This window comes from Bos javanicus, chromosome 24 (assembly GCF_032452875.1).
Source record: "Bos javanicus breed banteng chromosome 24, ARS-OSU_banteng_1.0, whole genome shotgun sequence".
Lineage (NCBI taxonomy): Eukaryota > Metazoa > Chordata > Mammalia > Artiodactyla > Bovidae > Bos > Bos javanicus.
The window spans coordinates 45,646,949-45,667,206 of NC_083891.1; the positions used below are offsets into that span (position 1 = coordinate 45,646,949).

Sequence of the window (20,258 nt, forward strand, 5' to 3'; positions counted from 1 at the left end):
TACTGTATCTTTAGGTTTGTTTCTACTTCTCTCAACTGTGAATGGCATCATGTATGATCTCTGCTTGTCTGTTTAACTGTTGATAAGTTTTAACTTTTTATAATGGATTTATGTTTATGTTATGGTAGGAGATGATAAACTAGTATCCAGATATATTTTACTCATTCATGCATACTTTTTTCAACATTTGTAGGCTACATAGTTCATCTGTGAATTTTTTCAAATTGTCACAAATCTCCAAAAAGTTTTCCAGTACATTTATTGAAAAATATCCTACACAGTTCAATTCTGTGTGATTCAAGGGTCCACTGTAATGTGAATGCAACCTGTACACCCTGCCATGGCCTTGCCAGTATTTTGTTTCATAACTTCGTGATTACCTCAAAAGTCTTATTTTCTCACAAGATTATGAATGTCTCATGTGATGGGCACCTTTCTTTGTATCTTCTCTGTAATACTGCCCCATACACACTGCAATTAAAGGCAATATGTTTTGTTACTGTTACAATAGCAAAGTCATTTGCTGCTCAAGGTCAGAAGCACTATTCCCAGTCTCAGGGAAACAGCCACCCTTTTCAATACTATAAGCTATCAAGCAATCCAGAATGAAATGACAAAAGGAAGTATCTTTCATAACAGTAAAACTGGGATCATTATTAGAGTCTTCATTCATCACTCTGCATTCTCAACTAGGCAGGAAGCTTTCTGTTTCATAAGAAATACAGGATTGAAATATCATTGCCTATATTATATTTGAAAAACCAGAGGACACAGTCATTTTATATTTGCTGTGCTGTTCTCCACTTACTGCTCATTCTTTAGAAGGTAATACTGGCAAGGGTAGAACAAAGGCAGAATCTTATCCAGGACATGGACCACTGTTCTCAAATGCCTCGACTGGACCAGAATTCCCAAGAGTGGGATGCCTTCTGCACAGAACTTCTCAATGCTATGGAAAAAGAAAAAAGCAATGAGCATATAAGGTAATCAGTTCATAAAATGATATCCTTTTAATGCATTATCAGCCTACAAGCTACCCGGATTATCTCAGGTCTCCAACACATTTATACAGAGCCAAATTTCACACACAAATGCTACAATCATAACCCCAGGAGGAAGCAGCTTGGGGTGGAGAAACATATGAGAGAGGTTAAGAGGTACAAACTTCAAATCGCAAAATAAATGAGTTATGGGTATGAAATGTACAGTGTGGGAAATATAGTCAATAACTATGTAATATTTTTTAATGGTAACATATCATAACCAGACTTATCAAGTGATCAGTTATAAATGTATAGAAATACTGAATCCCTATGTTGTATAATAGGAGCTAACACAGTGTTGCAAGTAAATTATATTTCAAAAACAAACAAACAAGCTCATAGAAAAAGAGATGAAATTTGTAGTTACCAGAGGCCAAGGGTGACGAGGCAAGGGGTAGTCAGGGAAGGTGGAGAGGAGGGGAATTAGGTGAAGATGGTCAAAAGGTGCAATCTTCCAGTTATCAAATCAGTAATGTAATGTACAACATGTTAAGTGTAAGTAACACTGTTGTATATTATACATAACAGTTTTTAAGGGAGTAAACCCCAAGAGTCTTCATCACAAGAAAAAAATATATTTCTAGTCTTTAATTTTATATCTATATGAGATGACGAATGTCCACTAAACTTGTGATAATTACTTCATGATGTATATAAGTCAAATCATTATGCTGACAGCCAGGACATGGAAGCAAATTAGATGTCCGTCTATAGATGAATGGATAAAGAAGATGTGGTAAATATATACAATGAAATATCACACAACCATAAAAAGAAATGAATTTGAGCCAGTTGAACTGAGGTGGATAAACCTAAAGCCTGTCATACAGAGTGAAGTCAGTCAGAAAGAAGAAAACAAATACCATATATTAATGCATATATAGAGAATCTAGAAAACTAGTACTGATAAAAAACTATTTGCAGGTAAGGAATGGAGATGCAGATGCACAGAATGGACTTGTGGACAAAGCGGGGGAAGGAGAGGGAGGGACAAACTGAGAAAGCAGCATTGACGTACACACACCATCATATGTGAAAGAGACAGCTGGTGGGAAGCTGCTCTAAGACACAGGGAGCCCAGCCTGGTGCTCGGTGATGACCCGGAGGGGTGGGATGGGGGAAGGGGAGGGAGGCTCCGCAGGGAGGGGATATATATATACATAGTTATGACCGATTTGTGTCGTTGTACAACAGAAACCAACATAACATTGTAAAGCAATGTTCCTCTAGTTAAAAAAAATTTTTTAAATCGTTATGCTGTACATCTTAAACTTATAGACTGCTGTATGTAAATTATATCTCAATAAAACTAGAAGAAAAAAAAGAAATATCTATGAAGCAGAAGTTCTGGCGATACAAATATAAACAAGACAATACCCGTACCACGCCCCTACCACCAAGAAACAGAGCCCCTCAAGGAGGGGGAGGTGATCGCGTATTAATGTGGTGAGCATGCTCCTCAGAGGGTACAGGTGCTGCAGCGCAGGATCTCCAGCACCGTGCGCACCGATCACCGGGCGAAGGTGAGCACCACCACTCTGCTCCTTAGCCCAGGGAGTCTTCTCTAATTAAGACTCCTCTCCAAAGCTTAGCTCCTCCATGATGGTATCCTGCTCTAGGGATCTCTCCTTCTTTTACCTTTTCTCTGCCCATACTCATAATAAGTTCTCAGTCTAAGCTGTACATTAAGAATCACCTGGAGAACTGGCCCCCAGAACAATTAGATCAGGATTCTCACTCTCTTCCCCATATTGGTAATTAGAATCACCACAAAGGTGATTCTAAAGGGTGGTCAAGATTAAGAACCAGTGCTCTATTTGTATCATCCAGCCCATGATCAGATCTTCCCTGGTGGCTCAGACGGTAAAGAATCTGCCTGCAATGCAGGAGACCTCAGTTCCATCCCTGGGTTGGAAAGATCCCCTGGAGAAGGGAAGGGCTACCTACTCCAGTATTCGTGCCTAGAGAATTCCATGGACAGAGAAGCCAGGCGGGCTACAGTCCAATGTGTCATAAAGAACAGACATGACTGAGCGATTTTCACGGCCCATGATTATATTGTTCAGTACCGCCAACTGTTCTGTATCTCTACTTCATAGCATAGGCTGAACACTAACAGCTCACATGACAACTGGCATCCCACTGAAAATACATTGAATGGGCAATAACATATTGAAAGCAGATGCTAGAAAGGTGCTACAGTTAATCTAAAACACAAGAATCACAAAGTAGGGGTAAAAGAGGTTTTAGAAAAATTGACAGGCTAGAAAAAATTAATACACTGTAGCAAAATGATCTTTAAAGAAAAGGATTTTTAACCAACTCAATATTCATGCCTTCAGTCACTTACTGCACCAGATTCAGTCTTCATCATTAGGGATTATTAAAAGACAAATACGGTTCCTGAGTCCCAACCTCATAGAATATCTTCAGTAAAATTAAGCAGACCCTACATGACACTGTGATAAATACTGTAGCGGAAGAAGCCGACACAGCTACGGGCTCATACAAGAGAAGCGCTTGACTTGATCAGGCAGTTCATCCCTTTGGTGGGCTCAGCCCTCCAGCTAGGAAGCCTGAGATGGGCTGCCATCACTTGAAATAAAACTCAGCACAGGTGACCAACTATTTTTATTTGGTCATTATTCTGAGGAAGAGACTCTGTCTACTGCTGACATACACATTCCAGTCTGGGTGAAGGTCTAACTCTCTTCATAATGCACCCAGGTGATTTTCTGTCACAAATCCATCCTACATGAATTTGGGCAGCATTCACCCTTGGTAAGCTATTAACTGAGGCTCATCATTTGGCCCTGATTACCCCTAGACAGATCTGAATGAGGCCTCAGACCTTGGGATATGAAAAATGAAGTTGGGGGAAGCACTGACTACAAGGTTCAGCAACCCTAGAAGTTCAACCCAAACACTGTACCTGTGGCCCACAGCCGTCATAGCTAAGGCCAGATAACAGCCAATGGGCATGCCCGCCTTCACAGCCTTCAAGAGAGGATGAAACGTGGGTGACTCTGTCATTTCTGGCACAGTGCTGGAGAAGGGAACAGCTGCACAATTCTGCTGTATTCCATAATCATTTTTGTGCAGTTTTAACCTCAAAATCAAGTTCCAGGCCCACTGGTTAAATGAGGTCTCAGGTGTCTCTCCATATCGAACGATACTGGCCAAATATGAAACCTAAAACATTTATTTTAAACCACATTATTCACATAACCATTAAATTAGTAAGCTCACCCACCCCTCTCTCTTTGTGATCAATAATGCCCTCAAAAGAAAGGACACAATGTGTACTGATACTCAGTATTTATAGCACTAAATTTAAGCATTTCTCACTCATAACTGAACACTTCTGCTTATTTCCTAGTCACTTTGTGAACCTGATCAGGGTCAGCTCGAGCAAGGGTAATAATACGAAAGTTGGTATGCAACGGGTGTGCTGGTAAATAAATTTAACAACAAGTTGGAGTTCAGGGGTTCATTTATAGGGTTTGCCAACTCTGGTAGTTAAAAAAAAAAAAAAAACTCCCACCATGGTCAACTTCAAGCCACCAAAGATTAACAGCCAGGCTTCAGAGTTCTTAAAAATGTAATAACCACTTCTCCCGAGCCAGTGCAAGCCAGCACCAGCCCACCACTGTAGATCAACTCAAATTCCACAATATTAAAATGGTCATATATAGACTACTTCTTAAAGAAAAATCTTTCTTCATCCATAGAACTCAATTTCAATATCTGAAATTGCCAGAAATGTTCTTAGGAAGCCTAAGAGTAAATACTGTAATTTTATCCACCCAAGTCATTTATAATAAAGACTTACGTCCTCAATACAGAAAAGAAGGAAATACCTGCTTCATACTTTCAGAAAGAAGCCCAGCATATGGTTTCTGTGCGAGATACTTCTGGTATGCTTCAAGAATCATTAAAGCGATTTCAGCATGGACTGCTTGATCCAGATGAAGAGACACCTTTTAAAGAGAAAAATAATCACAAACATGTCATCTTGATTTTTTTTTGTTATTATACCTTTGAACTGAAAGATTAGTTAGGATAAAAAAAAAATCCTGGATGCAGAAGCTAAATTTTCCAAAGCTCACATTCCTTAACAATGAAATTATAAAATGGAAATAGGAAAAAAAATTTAAATCTTTAAAGAACCACTACACTGCACCAGTTAGGTGCATCATCACCAACTCCAGTTATAAAAGGTATCTTTGAATGCAACTCCCAATCCCCACTCTAAAATCTCTATAAATACTTTAGGTTACAAGTTTAAAGGCACTGTTAAGAATCAGGAAGATGTTTAACTATTATTAACAAAACAAGAAGGTAATAATTTAAGTCTACATTCCCTTTTCTTCTGTCATCAGTGAAAATATTAAAAATACTCAACAACACAGGTAAAATACTCCTTCAGGAGCTTGAAGTTGCCTACCAATTCTCCCACCCAATCTTCCTTTGCATCTGACATAACACATTCCTTAATCCTCTCAGAGAAGAGGACTTTCCAAACACTAAGAAAAGAGCAAGGAGACGCTGAGGACTGGACTCTGCATGCAGCTCTCTGGGAGAGGAGGGTGGGGGCTTCTGTTTACAAGTCAGAGAAGGCGAAGGTGGAAAAGAGTCTCCTGCAGCTCTCACTGACCAGCACTTAAGAGAGAGAAGACCCAGCTGAGCCCATGAGCAGACCAGATGGTTAGGGACAGGCTGGGGAGAAAGCTCCCTGGCTTCAGGTTCCTCATCTGTACAAAAGGGGTCATGTTCACACCACCACACAAGATGACTGCAAGGACTAGATGACTTGCTCAAAACAAAAGCTGGCAGATGGGGCTGAGTTCTCTTCCCTTTCCCTTTAAAATATTTAAATATTTTGATCAAGGAGCTAACTAATAAGGCCTGGGTAAAAAGGGAGGAAGATTTTGACAGAATTCCTTGACATGGCATCTTTGGAGACATGATAGGTAGCAAACTCTTAATAACTGCCACCACTAAAACCCTGACATGTGCCAAGAACATGTTTCATGTGTCCCAGCTTGCTGAAACCTTACAGCAACCTTCTGAGGTAAGCCTATCAGTGTGACGTTTACAGAGGAGCAACTGAGGCCCAGGGAGTTCAGGAAGCTTGCTCACGGTCACACAAACAGGAGGTAGCAGAGGTGGGATCAGAAGTCAGGCAGGCTGGCTCAGAGCTCAGGCTCTTAAGCAGCGCAGAGTGTTCTGGAAGACAAGCCGGGCAATGACACACAATACAAAATGTAAGAGGAAGACCAGAGGCAGGAGAGGCAATTAGGAGGAGCTGCAGCAAATAGCCAGAAATGAAACAACAGAGACAAACGATCCAAGGAGCAAGGGAAGTATTTTCAGTGTGGAGCAGTTTATCTTCACTTATAGGATGCTCACTCTGCAAAAGAGAACTCAATTAGAGGAGATCCTAAATTCTGAAACAGCTAAGAAAATCTGCAGATCTTGCAAATGACGTTTAAAAATGTTAATGTCTGAGAAAATCTTTCTTTAAAACTGATGTGTGTGGACAGTCTTTAGGGAAGGTTTTTAACACATACCTGTTCACCAAATCCCCAATTCAGGCCTTCTAGAATAACACAGGCCAATTTATTCTTCACCGATGTCAGGTTATAATTCAATAACCAATCCCGAATCACAGCTATCTCAGAGGCAGAAGGTCGCCAAAGATACAAAGGTAGTTCTTTAAACAAGTATAAAGAAACCTTATTTAAAAGAAAAATTATAATAATTAAAATCAAAATTTAAGGACAATCCTATATTACTACAATACTACATTATTAAAGTGCTTACAAAAAGTTTTCTCCAAAAGGAAGTGGGGTTTTGTTTTTTAGACAGTGAAATGAACAACCAGATCAAATGAATATAAATACTAATGATACACCAAAAGCACATTTTGCAGTCCTTTGTAAAGGTCAAGCGGTTTTTCCTATGTAAACTGGTGAAAACAGAAGGTGAAAGTCACTCAGTCATGTTCGACTCTTTGCCAGACCATAATACTGGAGTGGGTAGCCAGCCGTTCCCTTCTCCAGGGGATCTTCCCAACCCAGGGATCAAACCCAGGTCTCCCACATTGCAGGCGGATTCTTTACCAGCTGAGACACTAGGGAAGTCCCTGTAAAATGGTATACTTCCATTTTTAAGAAAGCACTACAGTAAGATTCAAATTTAAAGTCATGATAAATCAGCAGAAAGACATTCATTTTACAAAAAAACTTACCACTTCAAATAATTATTTCTCCTGTAGCATTTAAAAAATTATTTCTATTAGCTTTAAAGCATTCCAGGAAGTAGATACAAAAAATGGATAGGGGTAAAGATAAGACAAGATCAACCAAGAGCTGATATTTGTTAAAACTGGATGACAGGTACACAGAAATTTATTACACTCTTCTCTACTCTTTATATACTTGAAAAATTTTGTACAAAAATCCACAGCACCACTTGTCAATAACAAATCCATATGCAAAGTAAGATACAACTGGGTTCACTTAATACCGTCTGCTTTAAGTAAGAATGATCAGAAGAGCAGTTCATTTTATAATGTCTAGAATAGTGCTGTCCAAAGGAAATCTAAAGCAAGCCACAAATGTATTTTAATTTTTCTAACAGCCATTTTTAAAAGTCAAAAGAAGCAAGCAAAATTAATTCTAACAACATATTTCATTTAATCCAATATGTCCAAAATAGTATTCCCACATCATTACAAAAGGTTACTGGGATATGTTATTCTTCCGTTCATATTAAGTCTTAGAAACCCCAGGAGTATTTTACACTCACAGCATATCGTAATTTGGATAAGCCATATTTCAAGGGCTCTATAGTCATATAGGCGTAGTGGTTACTCTATTGAACAACTCAGCTGAGAACATGGATCCTAGCATTTTTCAGGTTCCTGCACTGCTCCATATTGGAGGCAAAACAAAATTTGAAGACTAGAAGGAATGACTTTGAAAGACTTCTTCTTTCCTTTGCACGTGCAGTATGTGTGTGTGTACTTAGCTAAATTTTCATAAGGATTTGTAATAAAGGTCTTGAATAACTGAATAAAACAGTAACCTAAGCAATCTATCACATACAAAACTTCTCCTTTAGCCTGTGAGCATCTGACAAAAAGAACAAAATAATGGTACTAGAACAATGAGTATAGCAACAAGATCTGTCCAGAAAAGCACTTCTGTCCAGTCACACAAAAGAATAGTGTAACATATATCCACCCATCAAGAATGAAAGTGAATTAACCAAGAAAGACCTCATGGACATTAAAAAATTAAAAAGGGACTGTTACAAAAACTCTATGGCCAGTAAATTCAACTGGTTAGAAGAAATGGAAAAATCCCTTTAAAAATAGAAATTACCAAAACTGACTCAGAAAAAAAAAAAACTATCTGCTTACAATTTTCAATTTGTTATCAAAACATATCCCACAAAGAAAACCCAAGACCCAGATAACTTCACTGGTAAATGCTATCACACATTCCAGGAAGAATTATAGCAATCTTACAAAAATTCTTTCAAATAATAGAAGAGGAGGAAATGCTTTCCAACTCATGTTACAAGGCCAACATGACTCTAAAACCAAAATCTAACAAAATAACATTATAGATCAATATTTGCCATGAATCCACAATAAACAATAGCAAATTGAACCTAGTAACACATAAAAAGATTAATATACTAGGATCGAGTGGTTTTTATTTTTATTTTTATTCCAGTGTTCCTGCCTGGAGAATCCCAAGGACAGGGGAGCCTGGTGGGCTTCTGTCTATGGGGTCGCACAGAGTCGGACACGACTGAAGCGACTTAGCAGCAGCAGCAGCAGCAGCAGCATGATACTTCATGGGGAACTTTGGAACCTTTTCTGCTATGATAAGGAACACAGTAAGGCCACTTTTACTACCTCTATTTCATACTGGAATGAATGAAAGATCTAGTTCATTCAATAAAGCAAAAAAAAGAAACGATTACACAGGAAGAATCCTAGTAAGAATTCCCAACAAAACAGAATTTAAAGAATGTATTTTAAAATATATTTATGCATTCACTGAAAGTCAAAAGATCACTAATTTTACCTGAAGAGGGTATTAGGAAGATGATTTCACTAACAAAAGCAGAATGTTTCAAATTATTAAAAAAGACCAACAGGAAAATATTTATCAATTTTCAGGCTGTCATCAAAACTTATCTGAGTTCTGTACTTTGAGATGTCCCCAAGGGCTTGGTCCTTATCAACAACTGTTCCTAACCCAGGGTGACTTCCACACATTATAGCACAAATGACTTTTCCTCTCCTGCTGGGCCTCGAGAACAAAGTTACTTTCAGACACACCCCAACCGTGTCAGTCAAAGTTTAGGTCCACAGTTCATTCCCAGACTCTGAAGCTCGAAGCTGATTTCAGCCTAGTCCAAGGTCACAGCAAAAATATTCAAAGCCATCATATTCATCTGATGGCAAGGGGGCTTAAACAAGTTCCTCAAAAATGTCAGTGAGTTTAATGAACATAAAGGAACCACATGTATAAACAGAGTGGGGGGCATCTTTTATAAGATGTGCTCTAAAGAACATTATGGTTCTAATTTGCACACTTACAGCTAAGCATATTTCTGAGCACAATTATTACTGAAAATATTATGGACCCAATTAAAAATGTTAAATGTGGCCAAACCCAGGGAAAAAAAAAGTGTCAGATAAAGGTCATGAACTCAATCAAACTGAAACACTCATATGACCCACTGTAGATTTTCTTGGAAGACATCCCATTAGATGACCACTCAAAAAGGAACAACCAAAAACTTGCTCTTTGCAAACTCAAAGAATGCTGGCTGCAAGGAGCTGAAAAGGGACAAGGAGTTTAGTGTTTAATGGGTACAGAATCTGTTTCACAAGATGAAAGAGTTCTGTGGATGGATGGTGGTGATGGTAGGTAGCAAAACAATGTGAATGTATTTAATACCACTATACTTAAAAATGGTTAATATCATGTTTTATGTTGTGTATAATTTGGTGGTGGTGGTGGTTTAGTCACCAAGTAGTGTCCGACTCTGTGTGACCCCGTGGACTGTAGCCCACCAGGTTCCTCTGTCCAATTTCCCAGGCAAGAATACCGGAGGGGGTTGTCATTTCCTTCTCCAGGGGACCTCCCCGTCCCAGGGATCAAACCCACATCTCCTGCATTGTAGGTGGATTCTTTACCACTGAGCCACCAGGGAAGCTGTGTATAATTTACCACAATTAAATTTCTCTTAATGTAAAAAAAAGTAACATATACTTTTCCAAGTAAAGAATGATATAGCCTTTATTCTTCGGTTAGGGGAAAAAACAGTCTTATAAACCAATCTGTCATTAAATTTGCTCACTCATGAGTTGACGAAGTACAATAGTTGTCCGTCATCTATCCTGCAATGATGGATAGATAGGAATGATGCAATCACTATAAGGTAAAGGCCCTGTGCAAATAAAAGCCCAGAGAAAAACACTGTAACTTTAAACACTCCTCCTGAAGTTACCACACATGACTACCTGCCATGAGAGAAATTCACTCATTACAGCCTTGCTATACTTGATGAAGAAAATCTTCAGTAAGTATATATTTTTGAAAATGATACACTCAAACAATAGAATACTACTTGGCCATAAAAAGGAATGAACTACTGACATATGCTACAGCATGGATAGGCCTGGAAAACATCATGCTAAGTGAAAGAAGCCAGTCACAAATGATCAGATATTCTGTAATTCCATTTACATAAAATGTCCAGAATAGGTAAATCTATAGAGACAGGTTTCCCAGGTGGCTCAGTGGTAAGGAATCCACCTGCCAATGCAAGAAACATGGGTTTAATCCCTGGCTCAGGAAGAAGGAAGATCCCTGGAGAAGAAAATAGCAACCTACTCTAGTATTCTCACCTGGGAAATCCCAGGGACAGAGGAGCCTAGTGGGCTGTAGTCCATGGGTCACAAAAGGTCAGACATGCCTTAGTAACTGAACAACAAAAACACAAACAGAAAATAGTCTGTGGTCACTCAGGGCTGAAGAGAATGGAAGTCTGACAGCTAAATGGTATGTGGTTTTGTTCTGAGGTGATGAAAATGTTCTAAAATTGACTGGTGATATATATACCTATCTGTGAATATACTAAGAACCACTGACTTGTACACTTTAAATAAATGAATTATATGTGAATTATATTGCAATAAAACTGTTTTTAAAAACTACATAAAGATTACAAAAGGGATTGTGACAAATGACAGAACTAAATGATATACATCTTGCTCAACTTAAACTATTACTTTTAATTTTGTTTTTGATTGATTTAAAGCAGGTCTTCTTTCTTAGAGTTGTTTCCACCAAAAAAAATATAAGAATTATGAAGGTAAAGCAAAATTATGAAATAAAAACTATGGATTATTGTTAGGCTCTAATTAAAATAAAAGCCTGCGGATTTCCCTAGGGGTCCAGTGGTTAAGAATCCATCTGCCAACGCAGGGGATATGGGTTTGACCCCTGGTCCAAAAGATTCCACAAGCCACAGGGCAACCAAGCCCGTGCGCCACAACCACTGAGCCAGCACGCTAGAGCCTGAGAGTGGCACTCACTGGGCTCACGTGCTGCCAACCACTTAAGCTGGCACAGCTACAGCCTGTGCTCTGCAACAAGAGAAGCCTATGGACCACAGCTAAAGAGCAGCCCCCGCTCACCACAACCAGAGAAAGCCCGAGCGCAGCAACAAAGACCCAGTGCAGCCAAAAATAAGTTAAAAAGAAAATAATAAATAAAAACCTCTTACTGAAGGAGGTGGGAAGTCACTTTGCAGAGATTAAGAGAAACAATCCAGTTTCTCATAAGCAGCAGCTATGCCCAAGCAGGCACAGAGCCTGTGACTTAGTAAATGCTCTCTTTTCTCTGTTGTACCCATGACTCAGCCATCCCAACAACTTTTTCTGTATCCCAGTAACTATTTTTCCCACTGCTCCAATACTCCAAGGTTCAAAATAAACAACAATAACAAAAGGGGAAACAAACGAAATCAGTGCTCTTACCATTCCAACCTGGTCAATGGTGTCTTGAACTCTATCCAGAAGGACAGAAATTATCTCAGGATGAACAGCTGCGATGGCCCCTAAAAGCTCTCGACCAACCTTTGAAAAAGTTTCTCGGGTGGACAGGGTGACATAAGACACCTAGTGGGAACGTGGAGAGATGGCATTTTTAAAACCAAGCATCAGTAAAAAAAAAAAAAAAAAAAACTTTTTCATACTTTATTTAGAAAGTTTTCAAGTAAAGTATCAGAAAGAATCTCAAAATGAGGCTTGGTTCACACCGTGATCAAAAGGATGTCAAAAGTTCAGAGAGCAGAGTGTCTACCCTGAGTCTGGAAGGTGGCAGGAGAGACTGGAGAAGAAAGACAACCTACAAAGTGTAACAGTGACTTCTAGTGCTGGATTCAGAAGAAACACCAGTGTCTTCAGAACAATTAAATAGTCCCTTCATATTAAAACTTTTCTAAATTTGAGGAAACCAATAAAATTATTAAAATCAGAACTCATTTCCTGGAAATATCTATTCTCTCCAAAAAAGAGAGAGAGATCCTCTATCAGAAGAGCTCCTAATGCATCAGTGTTTAGACTTCCCTGGCAGTCCAGTGGTTATGACTCTGTGCTTCTATTGCAGGGGGCGCAGGTTGATCCCTGGGAACTAAGACCCCACATGCCATGCAGCACAGCCAAAAAATAATAATAATAATCAATATTTACCAACTCTTCTTAAACAATGGGTTCAAAACTACAATACACAACCCATTCGTGCCAGCAGTTTGGGTGGTGTTGTTTTTGTTTTTTAACACAATGGGACAGAATGGAAAAATAAGAAAGCAGAATAAAATAGAAGAAGAAAATGTGAGAGTGCATAACTACTGATTCAATTTTATACATGTGGACACACATACACAACACACACAGGATCAGAATGCAGTTTTTACTGTAAGAACTGGTCAGAACATCTGAACCATCATTCAAGAGCATAAATAGTACTTAAGTAATATTACCTTGAGAACGCCACTTAATATATATGAAAATATACGTTCTCCCCTCAGTTTTTGCAGATTATAAAGCTAGTCTGGAATTTCAGATCCATCAAGGCCTTAATCGCAGGCAGGGCTACTTTCAAAGTACAATAATGGGAACAGCTTATTAGGATATTTGATTCTGGAAAAGAACTTTAGATTACCCAGACCATCATTCTCAAACTGTACTATTGAGGGGGATGACAATAAATCTTCAGACATAACTTTTACTTATATTGGAAGAAATTTTTTATGAAGGCAAACAGATAAATGACAGCCTACAGTGAAAATGTACATTATATATATACACACAGATATATGTACACACACAAACTCCAATAACATTTTGGTAACCACTTGAGTTATGTCCCTCAACACAAGGGGTCTAAAGTTCATTCTCTTCCACCATTAAGGGTGGCTGGGTGAAAAAGTAAAGAAAGCAAGGATCTCATCTCATCCTGTCATTTTACAGATAAAGAAACTGAAGCCCAGAGCGATATGATATCTTCTCTGATGTGAGATGGGCAACGAGGAGCAGAGTTAAAACAAAGCCAGGTGCTCTAACTCTAGGTTCAGTATTATTTCCACCATCTCATCTAAGTAGGCGGGGAAGCCAGGTTTCCATGTTCCTGGCAGGGTCAGAGGAGTGGAAATGAGGAAGGCGGGCAGAGGGACAGAGAGAATAGAAATTACAAATGTCAGGCTGTGCCAGACTGTCTATTCTTTACCAAAACTCAGACATCAAATGAAAAGAGACAGCATGGAGAAACGGGGTGGGTATGATTCATGTTTTCAGTACTACTTACAGATCATCTCATTCCACAAGTGCAGACAAAATGAGGCTGTCACATTTTTTTAAAGCGATCCCAGAAGAATCAATGGATGGGCAAACCAAAAGAAAATGTTTTTAGCTCATTTCTAAAACTTAATATTCTAACCTCATATATCTCCAGAACAATAATTTTTATGAAGTCTTCATCCACATTGGTTCTTCTGGCCTGAGCCATCTGAGCAAAAGTAGTTAGAAGGCAAATCTCTTCCGAGCTATTCATGGAAGAAAGACACTTCTCAAAGTTCACAAAATGTTCAGGGTCTGCAAGTCCGAGAATATTAAAGTGGGGAGAGAATAAACATATGTCACTTTAGTTACTCTTTCAGAGATAGATAAGATATAAAACTAAAGGATATTAAGAAATATTTAAAGATAGAAAACATCTTTGTTCTCGAATGGATTTCTACAGGCATTAGGAAGAAGGCTGGACCAGCTGAAATTCCAACTCTAAATATAATGTTGGCTTAGGCAACATTTAAGAAGTCTCAGTTTCCTAATCTGTCTCTAAAGCTTATTTAAGATCAGATGCTATGTGACTGGTCAAGAGCTTTATCAACTGCAAAGCCCTGCTACTGTCACTGAGCAAGACATCCTCAGCAATACACCTGAAGCTACCTGGTAATTATCAGCCAAATGAAGGACAACTCCATTAACAAAAACCGATAAGACTAGGAAACTACTCAGTACCAACACGGCATTTCACGCAAAAGACATTTGCTTATAAACAAAAATTTGGGACAAGAAATTAGCTATAATCATGACTGAAATACTGATGAATAGGATTAACAATATCTAAACTTTTGCCTATTCCTCAGAGAATGCTCTGTAAGCAATATTACATTTTGTCACTAGAGGGCAGTCTTGATAAACAGAATGGCCACATTTGACAGAAAACTAAAGGCTTCAAAGGCAAAACTATAGAGGGAAGAAAATACTCTTTAAAAAATATACTCCCTGTGGAACTTTTCACAGCAAGAAAGCAACAAGCCAATAATTCCTTTTATATGTTTACACATTTGAGAAATCAAACATAGTTCATCAAATTTCCAGGATTATCAAAATATCCACAGGGTATTAACAACTCAATTTTCATTTCCTATCCCCAAATTGGGTTCATTATAGAATTTACTCTTCAGAGCATTTGAAGAATAATGAAAATTAGAATCATCATTCTAATAAGTCAAAACAACAAAGCAGTCTCTTAAATTTCAAAATGATTACACGAGTACACAGAGTAAAACATCTCTTACTCCTTCTAAAAGCAGAAAGAATAAAGCCATGAAGAGAAGAGGCGCATGAGACAGAGAGACTGATGCTGGCACGGCTGTACCTTGGAGGTGTTTCTTGCACTCGGCAGGCAGGAGGGCAGTACTGAGCCTGTCCAGATTCCCGCTTTCCACCTGATGCATGAGGTAGAAGAGCTTCCAGAGCATCTGGACAGACAGTGTCCCGAAGGGCATTTCTGACATAAACAGCCAAATGCCAAGTCTGCATGTATTAAGAAGAGCAGGAATAATTTCATGTATCAGTCAACTTCACCATATTGAGAAAGGAGGCAAAAATAATTCTTAAATTTTTAAATCATACTACAGCAATTCTTCTAGCATGCTTCAGTCATAAACACCTTGAGAATGTTTAACGGCAAATACACACAAAGCACCTACTCTGTGCCCCGCACAGTTCTCATCACCACATCATCTATTTATCAGCACATTCCTCCTCACGAAAACCAAGGCGAGCACTATTACTGATATTATCCCCAATTTACATATCAGGCTACCAGAACACAAAGACTAATTAGAGGCAGAGCTGGGTTTTAAACCAAAGATCCTTTTAAGACCTGGCAACAGAAAGACTGCTGAGATTGGGTGTGTGTGTCTGAGCACACACCAAGGTACATATGGGCACACCCAGACCTGCACAGTTGGCAGAGGCGGGGGAGGGACCAAAGCCCTCCCTAACTCCTTCCTCAAAACAGAAGGAAGTTCACAGTTCCAAATTCAAAGCCTTCCAAAAATAGCTCAGACCTGTATTCCCAACCACAGCCCTCTCTGTATTATTATCAGACCATTTTTGGACAAGGGGCTTTCCTGGTGGCTCAGCAGTAAAGAATCTACCTGCAGTGCAGAAGACGCACAGGAGACCCGGGTTCAGTCCCTGGATCAGGAAGATGCCCCTGGAGAAGGAAACGGCAACCCACTCCAGTATTCTTATCTGGAAAATCCCATGGTCAGAGGGGCCTGGCGAGCTACGGTCCATGGGGTCACAACAGAGTCGGACACAACTTAGCAACTAAACATCAACAAATTCCTGGACAAGCCCAGAGAGAACTCCCCAACTACAAAGCGCCATCTCTCCGTTTGTGAGGCCTTCCCTAATGCCCTCCCCTCCGCACCACTATGAAATTCTAACCACACCTGACTATGGCATGATCAAACCCACTATCACTGTTTCTCACAGCACTTCGGGCAGAAAAATCACCTGAGCTGGAATGAGAGAAAAAAGCTTCTTGATGATATACCATGATATAGATTCTGGATTTAGTATTGTCTGAATGGGAGTTATTCCTTGAACTGTCTAGTTATATGAAGCAAACAATTCTCATTTTGATTTGAGTTGGGTTTCTGTATTTTGCAATTTAAAGAATTCCAATTAATAAATATCCTAATTATGCTAAATAAAAAAAAAAAAAGAAAAATCACCTGAGACTTTGTGGAAAAGGCAGACTCCCAAGGTCCACCTAAGAGATTCTGTGTCTGCAGGTCACAGCTGGGGCTCAAGAATTTGCACCTCTTTTTTACAGTCACCCCAGATGATTCAAGACTCAGCTGGTCCTTAAACTACACGGTGAGAGATTTAAACGTGCAATTTAGGTGCACATACCAGCACACAGCAATGTGACAGCAGAAACCAAGTCTACTTAAACTAGTATCTCAAAAACAATACTCAATAAATGCTTATAAATATTTTGTTACATGAATTTTATCTCAAAAAATCTAAAAAGGAAAAATGGGGAGGCACTCAAAACTGTTGCTTTGGGGGCAAAACTCTAATTTAATCAATTATAAATAATGTTTATTAAGAAAAACAGAAATTAAATAGTGTATGCTTAACCCATGTCTGTGGCCCAGCAGGCCACTAGCAGTCCAAACCACAACTGACCTTGACTCTGAAAAGCAAAAGCTAGACTTCTCTAAGTTCAAGTGGGTCAGGCTTCTGTCTTATTAAATATTTATCCCAACACCTCACATTGGACTGGATGTTCTTATATAAAGGATCGCCCAACAATGAGGCCTTAAAAGTAATGTCACAGACAATAAATATTTCCAGCTACAAAATTCCTATAGAGCAGACATGAAGTCGGAGAAGGCAGTGGCACCCCACTCCAGTACTCTTGCCTGGAAAATCCCACGGACGGAGGAGCCTGGTAGGCTGCAGTCCATGGGGTCGCTAAGAGTCGGACACGACTGAGAGACTTCACTTTCACTTTTCTTTTTTTTCTTTTTTTTTTTTCACTTTTCACTTTCATGCATTGGAGAAGGAAATGGCAACCCACTCCAGTGTTCTTGCCTGGAGAATCCCAGGGACGGGGGAGCCTGGTGGGCTGCCGTCTATGGGGTTGCACAGAGTCGAACACAACTGAAGCGACTTAGCAGCAGACATGAAGTAAGTCTGGTTTAGGTTTTTGTAGTCTATCTTTCAGTTTGGGTTTTGTTTTTTTTTTTTAGGTCGAGGGACTAGCGTCAGAAATTTCCATAGGAGTGTCAAATAAATTTAAATTTCACAGCTTTAAATACCTGATTCTCATATAATGTGTTCTGAAATAAATTATATTCAAGAACAACAGCTCTCAGCATTTTCAAATTTAAAGCAATTACCTGTGTGAATTACATAAACAATATTACAGGAGGGTTCACAGCTCAGTGCGTAAGACCTCATAAGGAACTACCGTTTTTCTTCTAGAAAAGCTTTGCCTCTCAGCTAAACAAACACAAGACCAGGTGACAGGAGATCAGACACGGAAGACTTTTCCCAAGCACCAGGAGGCCGGCCTCAGTGAGCAGCTGCTACTGCACTGAAGCCCTAGCAGGGACCTGGTACACCTCAGGAGACCACCAAGTATGGACAAGAATAATCGAACTGAATTTCTAAGCCCAAGTTCTCTTTATCTTAGACCCACTCCTTCTAAGTACCTAACGGTAGTTTTAAGACTTAGTCGAAGAATACTAATCTTTCTCTAACTGAGTGGTTATCCTGTTCTTCATTTGAAACCACACAAAAACAGCCACCACTTACATCTGAAAAGTCTTCTATGGTTTAAAAATATTACTTTCCACATATTATTGCATTTCATCCTCATAACATATCCATGAGGTCAATGGAACAAGTTGTATCATCATCGTCATCTCCACTTAATTAATGCACAAAGTGAGACCAAAATATTAAGTGATTTGCCCAAGGCAACAGTCTTGGCAGACCCGGGCTCAAAGCCACCACACAGCACACATAAATAACGGGCGAGACTGTGAGGCCGTGGCAAGAAGGGCAACAGCTCAGAAAGGGATCCAGCAGTTCATGAGTGGAGCTGGGGGGTGGGGGGGTGGGCGGGCAGAGTGCTGAAGCAGAACCCACTCCCACACTTCGGCAAAAACTCAGGGAAGAAAGTGCAGATGAGTGGTCATGTCCCCACCTCTGCCAAAAAATGTATCCTAGGCTGTAAGCAGCAGCAACAATGGCGAGATGAGAATGCAGTCAAGGTGGTGGAGGAGGACCCCAGATCCAAGACAGTCCTAAACTTTAAATCCCATACAGTCGGACAACTTGAGCAACGTACTGAGTGCCTACTCTGCCCCACTGGGCACACTAGAGCAGGGTATGAAATACAATTCATCCCCTGCTCAAAGTTACCCCAAAAGTTCAGAGTGGCAAAACTGAGGTAGCAGAATCAGGTTATTTTTAAGACTGAAGGAAACCTGAAAGTCAAGATCATTTCAGGCAATACTACAGACAAGGAAACTAAATCCCAAACATCAACCCAAGGTAAAAAACAGATGAAATACGCTGATGTTATTATAAGAGCCCTACTTCAGTCAATGACTTTCACGCCAGTCTTCCTCGCTAGCCAAGGAGCTATTTCTCGACAGTTATCATCATACATCTTACCTTTTGGCTTTCAGGACATGTAGAACAGCTCTCAAAAAGAGCTCATCGAATTCAACCTGTAGTTTCTCCATGGAGTAGGGCTGCAGGGCCAATCCCGAGCCTTGGTTGTGGCTCACATACTGGGCCCAGTGGTCGCTCACATAACCAAGGGTCATCCTGAGCATGAAGAAAGACAGCGCGGCCTTCTCTGTGAACGCACTCAACACCGGCAACTTTACATTTGAAACATTACCTCAGTCAGCACTTCTTTGTTGCGTACTACCTTCTAGGTGCTAAAGGGATGCAATGGAGGGAAAAAACCTTCCCCTCATGGAGCTGACGTTGAGTGGAGGGCACACAGACAATAAACAAAACAAAATGCACAGTCTGTCACATGGTTATAAATGACACTGAGAAAAATCAGTAGGAGCGAAAAATAAAGGTTTTCGGGCATGTTGGTGAGGAGGGGCCTCACTGAAGAGGGACCCGTGAGTAAAGACTGGATGCAGTCTCGGGCTATCTAAGGGAAGAGCACCCAGGCTGAAGAAGCAACCAGTGTGAAGGCTCTGAGGTGTGTTCATTGTGTTGGAGGAACAGCAAGGCAGCCAGTGTGCTAAAGTAAATGAGAGAGAGAACGTCTGGAGAGGAAATCAGAGAGACATGAAACCAGCCATGAAGAGTCCTGTAGGCCACTGTGCATACTGGCTTTTACTCTGAATGAGACTGGGAGCAGCTGGGTCTGAGCAGAGGAGTGATATGAGCTGACTCACGATTTACAAGAAACACTGGTAGCTGTTGTAAGAATAAGCTGGCGGTGTGGGGGAGGGAGGGCAAAAGCGGCAAGACAAGTCAGGTGGCTACTGTGATAATCGGTGAGACATGACTAAAAATGAACTGTGGTAGCAGCAGTGAACACAGTGAGTAGAGGCTGGGTTCTGGAAGCAGCATGTTTCACTAATCCAAAGGATGCATGCCCTTCACAGTTTAATCTCTGCAGCGAGAATGTGCATCAAGACTGATAACATCATAATCTGGTGGCATTTTTTTCTTTCTTGCTGCTGAGTTACTTCAGTCGTGTCCGACTCTGGGCGGCCTCTGGTAGACGGCAGCCCACCAGGCTCCCCCGTCCCTGGGATTCTCCAGGC

At 40.0% G+C, this 20,258-nt stretch overlaps 1 protein-coding gene across 4 annotated transcripts in view; it reads right to left on the bottom strand.

Annotated features, from left to right (window-relative positions):
* Positions 1 to 20,258, bottom strand: part of EPG5 (ectopic P-granules 5 autophagy tethering factor) — a 131,532-nt gene that overhangs the window by 87,499 nt on the left and 23,775 nt on the right. For all 4 annotated transcript variants that reach the window (XR_009733305.1, XM_061400058.1, XM_061400057.1 and 1 more), the window contains exons 10-17: positions 19,135 to 19,290; positions 15,302 to 15,459; positions 14,078 to 14,232; positions 12,118 to 12,258; positions 6,617 to 6,781; positions 4,904 to 5,023; positions 3,976 to 4,235; positions 809 to 949 (exon numbers count right to left, since the gene is read on the bottom strand). Coding sequence is in view for 3 of the 4 variants with exons in the window: in XM_061400058.1 (XP_061256042.1) it covers positions 809 to 949; positions 3,976 to 4,235; positions 4,904 to 5,023; positions 6,617 to 6,781; positions 12,118 to 12,258; positions 14,078 to 14,232; positions 15,302 to 15,459; positions 19,135 to 19,290 (1,296 nt within the window). In the remaining variant the exon portion in view is untranslated. The remainder of the gene's footprint in view (positions 1 to 808; positions 950 to 3,975; positions 4,236 to 4,903; positions 5,024 to 6,616; positions 6,782 to 12,117; positions 12,259 to 14,077; positions 14,233 to 15,301; positions 15,460 to 19,134; positions 19,291 to 20,258) is intronic.